Consider the following 16,392-nt stretch of genomic DNA (forward strand, 5'->3'; position numbering starts at 1 on the left):
TACAGGACTTTGGTTATGCCACATTTGGAGTACTGTGTGCAGTTCTGGTCGCTTCACTTTAGGAAAGATGTGGAAGCTTTGGAGAGGGTGCAGAGAAGATTTACCAGGATGTTGCCTGGAATTGAGAATAGGTCGTACGAGGATAGGTTGAGAGTTCTCGGCCTTTTCTCGTTGGAACGGCGAAGGATGAGGGGTGACTTGATAGAGGTTTATAAGATGATCAGAGGAATAGATAGAGTAGACAGTCAGAAACTTTTTCCCCGGGTGCAACAGAGTGTTACAAGGGGACATAAATTTAAGGTGAAGGGTGGAAGGTATAGGGGAGATGTCAGGGGTGGGTTCTTTACCCAGAGAGTGGTGGGGGCATGGAATGCGCTGCCCGTGGGAGTGGTAGAGTCGGAATCATTGGCGACCTTTAAGCGGCATTTGGATAGGTACGGTGCTTAAGCTAGGACAAATGTTCGGCACAACATCGTGGGCTGAAGGGCCTGTTCTGTGCTGTATTGTTCTATGTTCTTCTTTTTAAGAATTGTACAATATTTGCAGTCTTCTGGCCCCACATCCATATCTGAGGAGAAATGAAAGGGAGTGCAGGGTTTTTGGTAAACGTTGTTCAATTTCATTTTGCTTACCTTCCTAGAGGGCATTCATGGTCACTAAAATTTGCTGGTGTGAGAAGTGACACACAAGCAACGCTGAATACAAATGAATGATTGGGATCCCTCTCATCTGCCTCTGTTTTAAGACTTCTAAATTTCAGATGCTAACTTTAGTTCATACTTTAGTTTACTTTGTGTCATTAGATATACTGTATTGCTGTGTATCTTGTAGACGACTTGCATTTTGCAAGACTGAATGATACAAGTAATGTTTGTGCTTTCAGTACATAAGGATATTGTAATAGATTATTTTCCTGATATCTGACATGGTTGTTTCTTTGACAACAGAGAACCGTTCTCTTCATAATAGGTCACCCTATTGTTCACTATTTTATGTCCCAGAGTTATCCAAGTTAAAATTCAGCTCAACTCAAACATGCAAAGTAACTACCTTAAGAGATCTCAATCCAAACCTATACTTTCATCTAATTCTTACTGATAACTTATCCTGTTTTGCTCATTCCCTTCCTGCTAAAGGTGTCATACTAGATTGATCAGTCCACAATGTTTTGGGATGGAGGCCAACTCCGAGACATTGCCTTCCATATAGTCCCAAAATGCTATACACTATGCTCATTTTTAGAATGCATTCTGTTTATTTTTTAAATATGTAATAAGTAATGCATGTGCTGATATGAATAAGTCTTTATTCAAAATCTACTTACTTACATAGCGATTAAAATTGAGTTCTACATGTATGAGGTAGAACTGGTGCCTTATCCATTGAAAACGATAGGAATGGGAGTCCATCATCAACAATTATCCCACACATTTCTTGCCATTTACTATTTATTAGTAGGTGCATGTGTCAGAAATATGTTTTCATCAATAGTAAAGGTTTTCAACTAAAGTTTTGTAGAAGCTGCAATTAGTTCTGCTTTTACTCCAAATAAGCTAGAAAGTGCCATGTATATTCAGCAAGTTATGCAGCATTTCTAGGAGAAAAAGTCCAAGTTCATGAGCCAAATTTCTTTACTGGAGTTGGGATCTGAATGTCTGGAATACATCTGGGTTCCAACCCCACACTGTATGAAAAATAGACCTTGATGCAGTATTTTCTAATATATTCAGAAGTGTTATCTCACACAACTGTGCAGCTTTTTCTCCACGACCAAATTACCCGTGGTACTTTTCGACTATTATCCACCACCAAATCACCAGTGTTTCTAATTAATCAAATCACATGCAATGTCCAGCTAGGGCAGTGCATGTGATGCAAATTTTAAAGAAAAGACCAATTGATATTCCAAAGATGTGCAGGTTAGGTGGATTGACCACGCTGCAGTTGTCCGTAGTGACCAGGGATGTGCAGATTAGGTGGATTAACCATGGTAAATGTGGGGTTATGAGATATGGTGGGCTGGGTCTAGATATGATCCTCTTCAGAGAATAGATGCAAACTTGAGGGGCTGGACGATCTCCTTCCATACTGAAGGGGTTCTATGACTCTATGATAGCCGGGGGTAAGTTGACAATCCAGTTAAGGATGGTATGGGCACCTGATGCTGGAGAGTAGGGAAAGGAAAGAGACCATTGAAAATCGAGACATATTCTCAGCACTTGTGGATATCTTAGAATTCAAGATATCCACAATTGGCAGACATTGTGGAAAAAGACTGCTGTTTCTCTCTTTAAGGAGATAAAGTTTTCCATTTATATCATGCTTTTCAGGATCATTGGACAGATCATAGTACTTTATAGCCAAGAAAGTATTTTGGATGTATAATCACTGTTGTAAAAGGACTACAGAGAGATTACAGCATGCACAGAGGCCATTCAGCCTATCACGTCTTTACCAGCTGAATAAACCAGCAGCCCATTCTAATCCTATTTTTCATCACTTTGTCCACAGCCTTGCAGGTTACATTATTTCAGATGCATATTCAAATTCCCTTTAAATGGTTGATGATTTCTGCATCAACCACACAAACTGGGAAATGGATTCCAGACCCTCTGGGTGAAAAAGGTTTTGCTTGCGTTTCCTCTATTCCTTCCATCATTTACCTGAAATGTCTGCTTTCTGGGAATTGATATCTCTGCTAGGGGAAACAGGTCATCTTTGTTTACTTTATCCAGGCCCCTCATTATTCTGTACACCTCCACTAACTTCCCTTTCTCTGCACTAATGAAAACAACCTTAGCCCATCTAATCTTTCCTCATAGGTGTAAATGTCTGTCACTGGCAATATTCTTATAAATGTACTTTCTCAAGCAATTATGGCCTTCCTGCAGTGTGTTTGCCAGAACTTAGAAGGTAGACAGGCAGGAGGCTGGAAGAACACAGCAAGCCAGGCATCATCAGGAGGTAGGGAAGTCGATGTTACAGGTGTAATAATTCTTCAGGATTGGGGGTTGCTGTAAGGGGAGCTGCAGATAAAGGGGGTGGGGGCAGGGTGGTGAGGTGGGGATAGGTGAAGACAGTTGGTCAAATGGGAGGAATGAATCAGGTAGTTGGCTGGGAGATAGGAAGGGAGGGGGATGTGGCAGGAAAGGGAGTCAGGAGAAGGGAAGCGAGATTCATTGAAAATGAAGAACTCAATATTGAGTTCTCCGGGCTGGAGGCTGTTCAGGTGGAAGATAAGGTGTTCCTCCAATTTGCAGTTTGATTCGTTGTGGCAATGGAGGAGGCCAAGGATGGTCATGTCAGAAAGGGAGTGGGAAGGGGAATTAAAATGGGCGGTGACTGGGAGGTCCAGTCACCCCCTGTGGGCCCAGCTGAGATGCTCAGCGAACTGTTCTGTAAGTTTGCATTTGGTCTCCCTGAGCCCCCTGGATTTCAGCATCTGCAGTTTTGTTTGTCGCTAACCAAGAACTTAGAAGGTAGACAATGTGATGGCCAATTGCACTCAACAACCTCCCTCCAAGAGCAATGTGATAATAACCACATCACATCATCTGTTGTAATTTTGTGAAGGATTACATAGTGAACAGGTCTCCTAAGAAAACTCCTCCTCCCACCCCCCCTCTTTTCTCCCCTCCCCCCCCCCCCCCCACCCCCGCCAAATATCTTGATTGAAGATAGACTGTGGAGATCCTTTGAACCTGCTCAAGGAGGCAGATGAGGCCTTTGTTTAATGTCTCATCTGAAAGAAGGAACCTCCAACAGTGCAATGTTCCCTCCAGCAATAGACTGGATCATCAGCCTAATATTTGTACACTGGTGTGGCATTTGAACCCAGAGTCTTGTGACTTGGCGATGAGAGCACCATCAGTTGAGCCATAGCAAACATGCTGCCTGACCTGCAGAGTATTTCCTGTTTTATTTCCAGCATTTACAGTTTTTTTTTGTGTGGTTTTATATTTGGATTATTTAGTAACAAAGTTTAATAGCTATTTAATAACTAGTTTTAGCTCAAATGCATCAGGTGTTTACCATGACAATGTAACTTGTACTGTTCTTATTGCACTGAAAAAGTATGACTATTGCAAGAGTTTTGGATAATATATTGTGTTAGAGAGACATTTTATATTGCATATACTCAATAAACTCAACAAATAAAGTAATGTGCTTATTTTACTTTAGGTTTGGTTTTCATGCAGAACATTGCAAAGCAGCTCTCAAGATGTATGATGGAGATGTAGGAACATCTTTGGAACAACTGTTGCAACTGTGCCTTAGGGAAAAGTTCAAAGATAGAATCAAGGCCTCTCCCAGATCTGGTAATATTAGCTTGGAGGATTGTGTGGAGCGGAGGCAAGAAGAAGCACTGGTTCTTAGCTCCATATATGAGAGCAAATTCTCTGAACGTATTCAAAACCGGGTCTGGACTATTGAATTGGCACTTGCATTCTTGACGCAGAGACTTAATAAATCTACAAGATGTGAGACTGCAGACGTGGCTGTGAAAGACGTTTGTCAGTATTATCTCAAAGGCGGTTGCTGTTTTGGGTCAAGATGTAAGTTCAGACATGAGCTCCCTTCAAAGAGAGAAAGGAAAGAGGATAGCCATTTGCGTTGTGACAGCAATGCACTCCTGTACATGCTTGAGATCCGATTTCCGCCTGATAATAAATATCCGTATGAGGCCCCACTTTTAGCCTTCTCTTCGACTAATGACTGCCTGCCTCAAGCTTGCCGTTTGCACATAACTGAACATCTCTATGGAGAGGCCTTGCTAGCTGCAAAAACTCAAGAACCAGTGGTTCACACTTTGATCATGTGTTTGGAAAATGAAGTGAAAATGAATGAACTGCTTCTTGAAACTGCCCATAAGTACAGTGTGCCTCCTGTTCCACACACTCTCTTGACTGAACAAACTAATGGTGAACAAACACCTCGTAAATATCCTCTTGATCAGCAACTGGCAGGTATTATTGTGACCTATGATCCTCGAGATATTTTGTGGTATCCATTTCCACTCTGAAAAGTTTAATTGCAGACTAAGGAAAGTATACGTTATGACTTGTTGGTTTAGGACTAACTTCTTCAGTATTGATCAAGTTAATCTATTGAATAGCATGGTACTTCTTGCAGTGCAAGTTGGAACATGAATTTTGCCTCGTTTAAAATACAGGCTGCTGAGGGAACAGTACAGCATGCAAATCCTGCACGGGATTCAGTGTTAGAGGTTGGGAAGATGCTGAGTGGATTGTTTATATTTTGTTTTAGATAACAAAAAGTAACTTTGTGTAACAATTTGAACACAATTTACTTTTCGTTTGTGACTCTTCGAGATGTTTCTTGTGGATGAATTTTTTTTTACTTTATCATTCTCACTAAATTATTTTGGTGATGCAGTTGCATAGTTATAGTATTTTCTGCATTTGTGTTGACAGCAGGTGTATTTGGAATTGTACAGAAGCAGAGTTCATCAATATCTTCATTATTTATTGACCTGCCAATAAATTTAAAGTCACAATACACAATAAAGCATTAATTTCATAGATAGCATTATTTAATTTGACACAAGGCCACAGGCATAAGTTAACAAGAACAGTTTTTTTCGCAATAACTAATGCACACTTCTAAACTCAAAGCCCTAAACACACATTCCATAGATTAGTGACATTGCAGCTAGTCATTTCTGTCACAAGTGCACAAAGCCAGAATATTTTAACCAGGCAGTTACTATTCATTTTATTTCTCAATCTCAAATTTAAATTTACAATTGATATAATGTTCGCTATAATAATATCTTTCCCTGGGGCAATTAAGGATGGACAATAAATGCTGGCATAAGTATCCTATGAATAAATTTTAAACAAAACTCCACTGTACTTTTTCCCCCATACCAAAGTCCTATCTGGCTACAAGGCTGCTGCTCTCATTAGATACTGGTTTAACCAGAGTGTCACCAAGCCTTAGTCAAGGGGATACGTTGTGAAGTAGAGTTCTTCATAGTAACCTCACATGGTCTGGCATTTGTATACATTACTGCAACAATCTGCATCGCAAACTGGCTATCTCGCCAACTCAGTTAAATGACCCCCTTTTCCCCCCCATATAGTTGCTGGTGAGGAAAAGCAGCCTTAAAATAGAAATTCCTTGCTTGTTTTAAAGTGTTTCATTACCTCAGGGTTTTTCTGGATCCTAGTTAGTGCTGTACTTCTTCCTTTCTCTCCCACCTCCCAGCCACAACACTTGCATCCAGATGACTAGTTTGCTCACTTACTTTGCTACTCACTCAGTTGATTGTTCACTGCAACTCCAACCACTGTTTCTCTCCTGTGTCTTGCTGCTAATAGGTTCAGCATATGAGAAAATCTGTGATTCGCGGATCAACTCCTCAATTCTGTCCGTCCTACTGATGGATGACTCTCCTCTAATTAATTGAACCCATGATTGAATTTTCCCTAGTGATTTCGGGGGGTGACTTTGCCCACTGACCCATTTAGTTTGGGTACTGATGCCATTCATCACCTTGGCATGTTATGACGTATTTTGGAACGAATTAAGCATTTTTGAAGTATTGTTCCCATGAGCAATGTGCAAAACCTAGCAGCTAACCTGCAAACATCAAGCTTCCAGAAATACTAATTAGATTATTGACTAAAACATTTGCTCTTGTGATGGTGGTTGAGGACTAAGTATTGGTAATGACACCTGCAAGAAACATCTTTGGCTGCCTTTGATTCTTTTACATCCACAGGTAAAGTTACAAGAGCAGTTTATTGTCTCATCTGAAAGACAGCACTTCCAACAGTGCAGTACTCCGTTATTGCTGAAATGGGAGTATCAGCTCAAGTTTCTGATCTAAACCTTGAATCCAAAGCCCATTTGACTTGGAGCCAGGAGTGCTATCTCTGAACTAGAGGTAGTGCTTGGCTTTGGTATGGTTTTCATAGTTCAGGTTTTGCCTTTTATAACTGACATAGTTCATGTTTTGTAATTGCAGTTAAAGCTGATATTGGAGCAGAATTGGATGATGATGACTTACAGGAAGAAGAGCCTGAGGCTGTGATTATGGAAACGGAGAGTTATGTGTATCTTAAGAAGAAACAGTTGAAGAAGTATAACTGGAAACTAGAGAATGTATATAAGGAAAACCAAAAACTCTGTAAACAATTTCAAGCAAAACAGGTAACTTCATCCATGTTCCAGTTTTATTTGAGAGAGACAAGAGTGTAATGTTATGTCATGGTTAATAGTGGTGTATTTTAATCTTTTTCTCATAAGTATTAGGCACGAAATATTGTGAATTTTAATTGGCTAAAGGAACTGCTTCTTTAATAAAAGTACGGACAATCAGTAAAATGGAATTTCCTTTTGCGTGACCTTTTAAAATATTTAATAGCAATGACTGCTTCTACAATTCAAAGTTAGCATTCTCATATCATGGTATGAGAAAATTCAGCTGAAGACACAAAGAAATTGGTTCATGTTATATTCAAGCACCAACTTGTATTTATATAACTCCTTTCACATAAAATATTTTCACATCCCAGGACAATTTTGATTCCAAATTTGACCCTGACACCATTTGAATAGGTGATCAAACACTTGGTCAAAGAGTTTTAAGTAGCATTTTAAAGTTGGGAACATAGGCAGAGCACATTGAGGTGATATGTCTGGCAGCTGTTGACTGAACGAACAATGCAAATTGTGGCTGCAAGAGGATTTTATAGAACAGTATGTAAATAGTCCAAGTTGGGAAGGGGCCATACTGGACCTGGGGTTGGGGAATGAGCCCGGTTGATGTTTCAGTAGGGGATTACTTTGGGAATACTGATCACAATTCTGAGTTTTAGAATACTCATGGGCAAAGATGAGAGTGGTCTGAAAGGAAGAGTGCTAAATTGGGGGAAGGCCAATGAGACCAAAATTCGGCAGGAGCTGGAGAATGTAGATGTCATATACATAGACTTTAGTAAGGCATTTGATTAGGTTCCCCATGTTGGGCTGATGGAGAAGGTGAAGTCGCATGGGGTCCAGGGTGTTCTAGCTAGATGGATAGAGAACTGGCTGGGCAACAGGAGACAGTAGTAGTGGAAGGGAATTTCTTAAAATGGAGACCTGTGACCAGTGGTGTCCCACAGGGATCTGAGCTGGGACCACTGTTGTTTGTGATCTACACAAATGATTTGGAGGGAGGTATAGGTGGTCTGATTAGCAAGTTTGCAGATGACACCAAGATTGGTGGAGTAGCAGATAGTGAAGGGGACTGTCAGAGAATACAACAAAATAAAGATAGATTAGAGAGTTGGGCAGAGAAAAGGCAGATGGAGTTCAATCCGGACAAATGCAAGATGATTCATTTGGAAGATTCAATTCAAGAGCAAACTATACACTAAATGGAAAAGTCCTGGGGAAAATTGTTGTGGGTGTTCAGGTCCATAGTTCCCTGAAGGTGGCAATGCAGGTCAACAGAGTGGTCAAGAAAGCATACTGCATGTTTTCCTTCTTCAGACGGGATGTTGAGTGCAAGACTTGGCAGATCATGGTACAGTTGTATAAGACTTTGATTCGGCCACATTTGGAATAATGTGTATAGTTCAGGTTGCCACATTAACAAAAGGATGTGGATGCTTTGGAGAGGGTGCAGAGGAGGTTCACCAGGATGTTGCCTGGTAGGGAGTGTGCTAGCTATAAAGAGAGGTTGAGTAGATTAGCATTATTTGTATTAGAAAGATGGAGGTTGAGGGGGACCTGATTGAGGTCTACAAAGCCACAAGAGGTGCAGACAAGGTGGATAGCAAGAAGCTTTTTCCCCAGAGTCGGGGACTCAATTATTTACGATCACAAGCTCAAAGTGAGAGGGAAAATGTTTAGGGGAGATATGTCTGTAAAGTTCTTTACACAGGGTGATGGGTGCCTGGATCGCTTTACCAGCAGAGGTGGTAAAAGCGGGCACGATAGTGAAGTTTAAAATGTATCCAGACAGATACATGAATGGGCAGGGAGGAAAGGGATACAGATCTTTAGAAAATAGGTGACAGATTTACATTGAGGATCTGGATTGGTGCAGGCTTGGAGGGCTGAAAGGCCTGTTCCTGTGCTGTAATTTTCTTTGCTCTTTATAATTAAGAAAATTTGTGATTCTTGGCTGTGTAAGTAGTGCATTGGGTATCTTGGATGGAGTTATAGAATGAGTATGCAAATAAGGTAGCCATACTAACTATTCACAAGCTTCTTAGTTAGGCCTCACCTGGAACCTTGTGTATAATTCTGGACACCCTCGTGAGGAAGGTTGGCCAAGGCCCTAGAAAGAGTACAGAGGATGTTTACCAGTATGTTACCAAGGTTGAGGGATCTCCATTTATGTAGAGAGCTAGCGGAAACTGGAATTGGTCTCCTTTTAGAGTAGAACATGTTATTGGATGTCTAATAGAAGCTTTCAGAAATGAGGAATTTTGATAGAGCTTGTGATAAGAAAGTACTTCCTCATGAGTGTGCCATACATCCTAGGTTCAAAATAATTGCCTAAAGATTTACTGGGGGATATAGTAGAATTTTATTTTTACACAAGGTTGTTAAGATCCTGACTGTGCTACCCTGAAAGGATTGTGGAATCAGGTTTTCTAGGAATCATTTAAGAGGCAATTAGATATGAAGAAAACTAAGTTGCAGCATGATAGGGAAAAATGCTGCACAAGGGATTAGATTAAATGGCTTTATTCTAAGACCCCACAGATACGATTATCTGGCTGATTTCCTGATGTTCTGTAAGATTCCATGATCTACTGTTGTATAAGCCGAGCTGCAGTGTTAATGGGCAATGTTACAAATGTGAAAAAAGCAATTGTATGGGATTTGGAAGCTTAACTCAAGATCATATAGGGCACCAGCCTTGCTAAGGTTCAACCAAGGATAGTAGCTAGGGAGAGGGGTGGGCTCATTTGTTAGTGAATCTGCAGACCTGATGGGCTGGAGGGTAAGGAAGCGAGTTGGGAGAGACCAGGAGGCCACAGGATGTTGTAGAAACAGGGAAGTTGCAAGGGAGTTGTGGAGAGACGAGGAGGCTGCACTGTGGAGAAGAAGCGGGTGACTGCCTAGGGTTCCATTTGGGGGGGGTGGAACGGAGAAAATGGAGTTGCTGCAAGCTGATGACGAGAAACTGATGGGGAAGTTGCAGGAGTTGGCAGAGAGGGAGGCTGCAATGGGAGAGGGAGGCTGCGAAGAAGAGAGGACAGTTGACATCAAAGGAACATTTTGCTGACTAGGACTGGGAAAACTTGAAATCATGGAGCTAATTAATTACTTGCAAATGAATGTGGTATGTCATCAGAGAATCATAGAATCCCTACAGTGTGGAAACAGACCCTTTGGCCCAACCAGTCCACACACACTCTCCAAAAGAGTAACCCACCAAAATCCGTTCCCCTACCCTATTACTCTACATTTACCCCTGACTAATGCACCTAACCTACACATCCCTAAACACTATGCGCAATTCTAGCATGGCCAATCCATATAACTTGCATATCTTTGGATTGTGGGAGGATACCAGAGCACCCAGAGGAAACCCTCACAGACACCGAGAATGTGCAAACTCCATACGGACAGTCGCCGAGGCTGGAATCAAACTGGGGTCCCTGGTGCTGTGAGGCAGCAGTGCTAACCACTGAGCCATTGTGCTGCCCTGCTGTGTTGAGCTTAAGACTGTATGTGTCCAGGTGCTACATGGAGAGAAATGTAGTGGATGCTATTGTAATATACACTGTCAATTGTTAAATTTGAATCTGAGTTTGAGAGATTTTAAGATGCTATAAAAGAGTAGAAAATGCCCAGTGGAAGAATTTGCTGTGGAATGCTTTAGCTGTGACCTCACCCATCTGGAAGGTGTGTTTAGAGTGTTTTTTTGCCACTCCTGTATTATAAAACACTGGGTGTCGCACACAGCCCAGTTTTAGAGTGATGGCTTTGTGTATTTGCCAGTTATTGTCTTTTGGCAATTTAAATACTGTGGTGGACAAGAAATTAATGCTTTCTTTGTGTGTTGTGGCTTTAAATTTAGTGGATTGTTGATAATTAATTAGGATATTAATGAATCCTTCCAATTCTACTTCAGTGAACATCCAAACAGTTTATGCATCAACAAAAAGTACAAAAGGTATTGTTCATAGAATCCCTACAGTTTGGAAACAGGCCATTTGGCCCAAAAGGTTCACACCAGCCCTCTGAAGAGCATCCCACCCAGACCCATCCCCTTGCCCTATCTCTGTAATCCTGCATTTCCCATGGCTAATCCACCTAGCCAGCACATCTTTGGACATCTTTGGAGGAAACTCTCTCAGACATGGGGAGAATGTGCAAACTCCACACAGAAAGTTGTCGGAGGGTGGAATCAAACCTGGGTCCCTGGTGCTGTGAAGCAGCTGTGCTATCCACTGAACCACTGGTGTGACTTTATCACCTAATAAAAAAGGAGTTAGTGAGATTGGAAAAAGTAGCCCCTGAAAAGCAAAAGGTAACGCTTGATAAAATCTTAGGAGCACTGGGCAAAGAAAATTATTTAAGTTGGGCTTTGCGTGACACCCAGTGTTTTATGATGTAGGAATGGAAAAAAGCCATTGCAGAGATTCTCTAGGTATGATTGGATATGTTAGATTAAATATCAGCATGTTTTAGAGCAATAGGACCATATTTAAAATTATGCAGAATCGTACAGAATAGACAGATATTTTCAAGTAGTTTAGGGGTCAAGAAAAAGCAATATCATTGTAAGTAGATGTAAATAGAAAATTTGGAACATAGAGCTGGAGAATCATCTTGGGGAAATTGATAGGCTATGGGATTCACTTTGAGTTAATGATTGAAGCAGAAGAGATTTCAGTGTTCAAGATTCAGTTGGACAGAAAAATTATTGAATGTATATAAGAATAAGGATGATAAGTGTGATCAGAATTATTTGCTCAATTGGAGAGTAAATACTGATATAAACCAGTTCAGTGAATTGGCTTGTTTCCTGTTGAGTTCTGTGTCATCTATAAGATCTATTCTCTGAAATGTATTACTCTTTCAGTCTTCCAGACAATATCAGGCAATGTTCCAGGAAAGGAAGAAACTTCCAGCGTTTCGTGAGAGAGAGACAATCTTGAATTTACTGAACAAGGCCCAAGTCCTGGTGGTGAGCGGTATGACAGGGTAAGTTTAAGGGAAGGGCATATTGGGATGTTTGATTACTTTTATGTTTGCATAAATTAATCAGCAGCATCTGATGGTTCAAGTATGGACATCATAGGAGTAGTAATATTTGGTCATTACCTATAGCAGATTACAACATGGTAGTAATTTGACCACAAAAAATGTGAAATAAATTGAGCATTGTTGCCCGTTCCATATTTCCCTTGAGAATATGATGGAAAAACTTGAATACACTTTGAATATGATGGAATATATTCAACTTGAGTGGATATGTTTTCAGCAACTCTCAAAAAGCTCTGTACCATCTAGGACAAAGCAGACTGATTGTTTGGCTTTTACTACCTTGAATATCCACTACATCCACCACCTGTGTACTTTGGCCACAGAGTGCACAATCTTCAGATTGCACTGTAGCAATTTGCCAAGACCTCATAAATAACCTGTCCAAAACTCTTGACTAACAGACTCATTGGAACACCATTATCTCCAAGATCCACACAAATCACATATCATCTTGACTTGGATCTATATAGCTGTTCCCTGAGTCAAAATGCTGAATCCCTTGCCTAACAGCACTGTTGAAGAACCTTTTTTATTAGACACTCTAAAGCAGTTCAACAAGACTGCTCACTACCAACTCTCCGGGACCGAGAGTAAATACTGCGTTTGCTGAACAAATTAATCCCAGAACAAATTAATTTTTAGAAGTCCTTGATAACAGTGGTTGCTATGATCCTCAACTTACTTTGTTTCAAGTTTCAGACTCTGCCTCCGATTGTTTGTCAGTACTCACCGTATTTTGTTAAAGCAATGGAAGTATTTGAAGTTAAGGCTGTGTTTTTTTCATATTCATTCGTAGGATTTGGGCGTCACTGGTTGGGCCAGCTTTTGTTGTCAGTCCCTAGTTGCCTTTGAGAATGTGATAGTGAGCTGTCTCGCCTGAAGACCCAATATCCTTGAATATTGAGCTGGCAATCCTTCCCCCTCCCTCAACCATGTTTCAGCAATAGCAATAACATAGCCCAATTAGTGCTCTCAACCCTCTGCCTTGTTTATTAGATTCCTTGCCATTAAACTTTGTCAAACCCCCTTGTGCCTGAACAGGCCTGTAATTTCTCTGCCTTCCTTACTCATTTGTTATCTCTTCTCATTTTGGCTGTGCAGCTCCTCTTGCTGAACATTCAGGATCCCATCCCACCCCACCCCACAGCAACAGCAAACCTCCCTGTAAGGGTCCAGGTCCCAGTCCGCTTCAGGTGCAATCCATCCACCTTGGTCCCACTGCCCCAAAAAACAGTCCCAATGTCCCAGAAATCTAAAACCCTCCCTTTTACACCATCTCTGCAGCCTTGCATTCATCAGGATCACCTCCTATTTCCGTATTCACAAGTACATGGCACCAGAGAGTGCTACCTTTTGGGTCCTGAGTTTTAATCTACTTCCTAGCTCATAAAGTTCTGCTTTAAACTCTTCACCCCTTTTTCTACTCATGTTGTTGGTACGAATACGTACCACAGTCTCTATCTGTTTACACCGCCCCACCCCACCCCCTTCATTCAGCCAAACAGCTGTTCAGTGACATCGACCCCGGCATCAGGGAGGCAACATACTATCCTAGAGTCTTTTCCCCGGTTTGTTCCTCTTACAATTGAAACTCCAACCACTATAGTCTTGCCTTTCTTCTTTCTTACCTCGTGTGTAGCAGACCCATCCATGTGCCATGAAGCTGGTTCACATTGCTTTTCCATGCACAGTCATCTTTTCCAATGGTATCTAAAACTGAATGTTTACTAAAAAGGGGGGATGGGCACAGGAAACTCGTACAGTACATGCCTTCCTCTGCTCTGTCTGGTGGTCACCCATGCCCTTTCTGCCTGTTCATTCTTCCCCAGCAGTGTGACCACCTCACTGTGCCGTTTGCAAATACTCAACATTGCGATGCTCCAAGATAAAGTTGCCTGCAGCTCCAGCTCCAGAATGCAGTTAGCCAGTAGCTGTAGCTAGACACGCCCTGCATATATGACTACCGGGAGCAACTAAAGCTTCCATGATTTGACACATAACAGAGAAGATGCATATCACAGGTGCAAGCTCTGCTGCCACAACTCCCCTTAAGCCCCTTAGTTACTTCCCTTTTTAAAAAATATTCATTATGTATATATGAAAATACTGTACTTCCCTTACCCTACTTGTATTAATTATATTACTTCATTATATTGGCCCTGACTTTGACTTATTCTTGTTGTTTCACAGTTAATCCCTCCTTCAGAAAAAAATATGCATTTTAAAATCACAAACCAATTAATCCACCACTTCCCTGTGATGTCACTTTGTTTTGTTTTCCCAATCAGCAGTCCCTGCAGCTGTTAAACTAGGGCATCCCTCTCAATTTATCATGTTGCTGCCTTCCTTTCTGTGCTGAGTTGAAGCTGATGTCCTGGATCTGAAATGATTGACCTCCAATAACCACAACCATCATTCTTTGTATAATGACGCATTAGCTATTTAATGTATTAATGAATTATTCAGAATTCAAAATGTTTTTGTGCTTTTTGTTGGATGATTAATTTTCCACAAACATGCAGTTTCTTAACCCTTATTCTGCTCAAATATAGATGAAGCTATTCATTTGCATTACCACAGCCTTGGAAAGTTCAAAAGATTTGGAAATAAGTCATTTTAATTTCAAATTTCCTCAGATGTGGAAAGACAACACAGATTCCTCAGTTTATCCTGGATGATTCTCTTAATGGTCCTCCGGCAATGGTTGCCAACATCGTATGTACTCAACCTCGAAGGATTTCTGCTATTTCTGTAGCTGAGCGTGTAGCCAAGGAACGGATCGAGAGGCTAGGAGGTAGCGTAGGATACCAGATTAGACTTGAAAGTATGAAGGTTGGTATATATTTAGCAAATAAGTAATGTTTTCAGTCTTTCTTCCCAGGTATGTTTGGATATTGCAGTTGGACAAAGAATGCTAGTTTGCTGTTGATGTGTAGAGAACCATTTAAATGTGGAGACTTTCTTATGTATTTCTTTGACCAGGTAGCTTCATAAATCGTAGTTTTTTAGATCGGTGCTGCTATTTGCTGACCAATGGGAGGCACTGTCCTTCTTATTAGTTTGTCAGCCGTACAAACTGCTACTTCAGAGAAGTGCTGCCACAATTGCATAACAGCCTCTCTATGTAACCACTCAAATGGGACCTCTCAGTAGTCACAGTCTATTCATGAGTGCCTCAGTGCCAACTGAAGTTCAGACTTGCCCTTCCTGATGATCTGTTTGATGTTATCTGAAACAAGCCCCATTTTCTTAATTGCTGCCTTCGCCTCTGTTGCTGTCAGTCTAATTGCTGTACTGCCTCTTCAATGAAGTATACGTTTACACATGCCTTCAGATAACCTCGCTGAATAGTTATACAGTCACAGTCAGATGTACAGCATGGAAACAGACTCTTCGGTCCAACTCCTCCATGCTGACCAGATATCCCAACTCAATCTAGTCGCACCTGCCAGCACCCGGCCCATATCCCTCCAAACCCTTCCTATTCATATACCCATCCAGATCCCTCTTAAATGTTGCAATTGTATCAGCCTCACCACTTCCTCTGGCAGCTCGTACCACTCTGTGTGGAAAAAGTTGCCCCTTAAGTCTCTTTTATATCCTTCTCCTCTCACCCTAAACCTAAGTCCTCTAGTTCTGGACTCTTCCATCCCAGGGAAAAGACTTTGTCTATTTATCCTATCCATGCTCCTCCTGATTTTATAAACCTCTATAAGGTCACTCCTCAGCCTCTGATGCTCCAGGGAAAACAGCCCCAGCCTGTTCAGTCTCTCCCTACAGCTCAAATCCTCCAACCCTGGCAACATCCTTGTAAATCTTTTCTGAACCCTTTAGGAAGGAAACCAGGATTGCACGCAATATTCCCACAGTGGCCTAATCACTGTCCTGTACAGCCATAATATGACCTCCCAACTCCTGTACTCAATACTCTGACCAATAAAGGAAAGCATACCAAATGCCTTCTTCACTATCCTATCTACCTGCACTCCAAGATCTCTTTGTTCGGTAACACTCCCCAGGATCTTGCCCTCAAGTGTATAAGTTCTGCTAAGGTTTGCTTTCCCAAAATGCAGCACCTCAGTTATCTAAATTAAACTCCATCTGCCACTTCTCAGCCCAGTGGCTCATCTGATCAAGATCCTATTG

The 16,392-nt window shown here is 41.3% G+C and overlaps 1 protein-coding gene across 4 annotated transcripts in view; it reads left to right on the plus strand.

The window, feature by feature from the left end:
• The window catches only part of dhx57 (DEAH (Asp-Glu-Ala-Asp/His) box polypeptide 57), a 117,126-nt gene that overhangs the window by 25,828 nt on the left and 74,906 nt on the right, over nucleotides 1–16,392 (plus strand). For all 4 annotated transcript variants that reach the window (XM_043696376.1, XM_043696377.1, XM_043696379.1 and 1 more), the window contains exons 5-8: nucleotides 4,183–4,967; nucleotides 6,995–7,179; nucleotides 12,062–12,183; nucleotides 14,883–15,078. In XM_043696376.1, the coding sequence (XP_043552311.1) occupies nucleotides 4,183–4,967; nucleotides 6,995–7,179; nucleotides 12,062–12,183; nucleotides 14,883–15,078 (1,288 nt within the window). The remainder of the gene's footprint in view (nucleotides 1–4,182; nucleotides 4,968–6,994; nucleotides 7,180–12,061; nucleotides 12,184–14,882; nucleotides 15,079–16,392) is intronic.

Source organism: Chiloscyllium plagiosum, chromosome 9, assembly GCF_004010195.1.
Source record: "Chiloscyllium plagiosum isolate BGI_BamShark_2017 chromosome 9, ASM401019v2, whole genome shotgun sequence".
In the NCBI taxonomy this organism is placed as follows: domain Eukaryota; kingdom Metazoa; phylum Chordata; class Chondrichthyes; order Orectolobiformes; family Hemiscylliidae; genus Chiloscyllium; species Chiloscyllium plagiosum.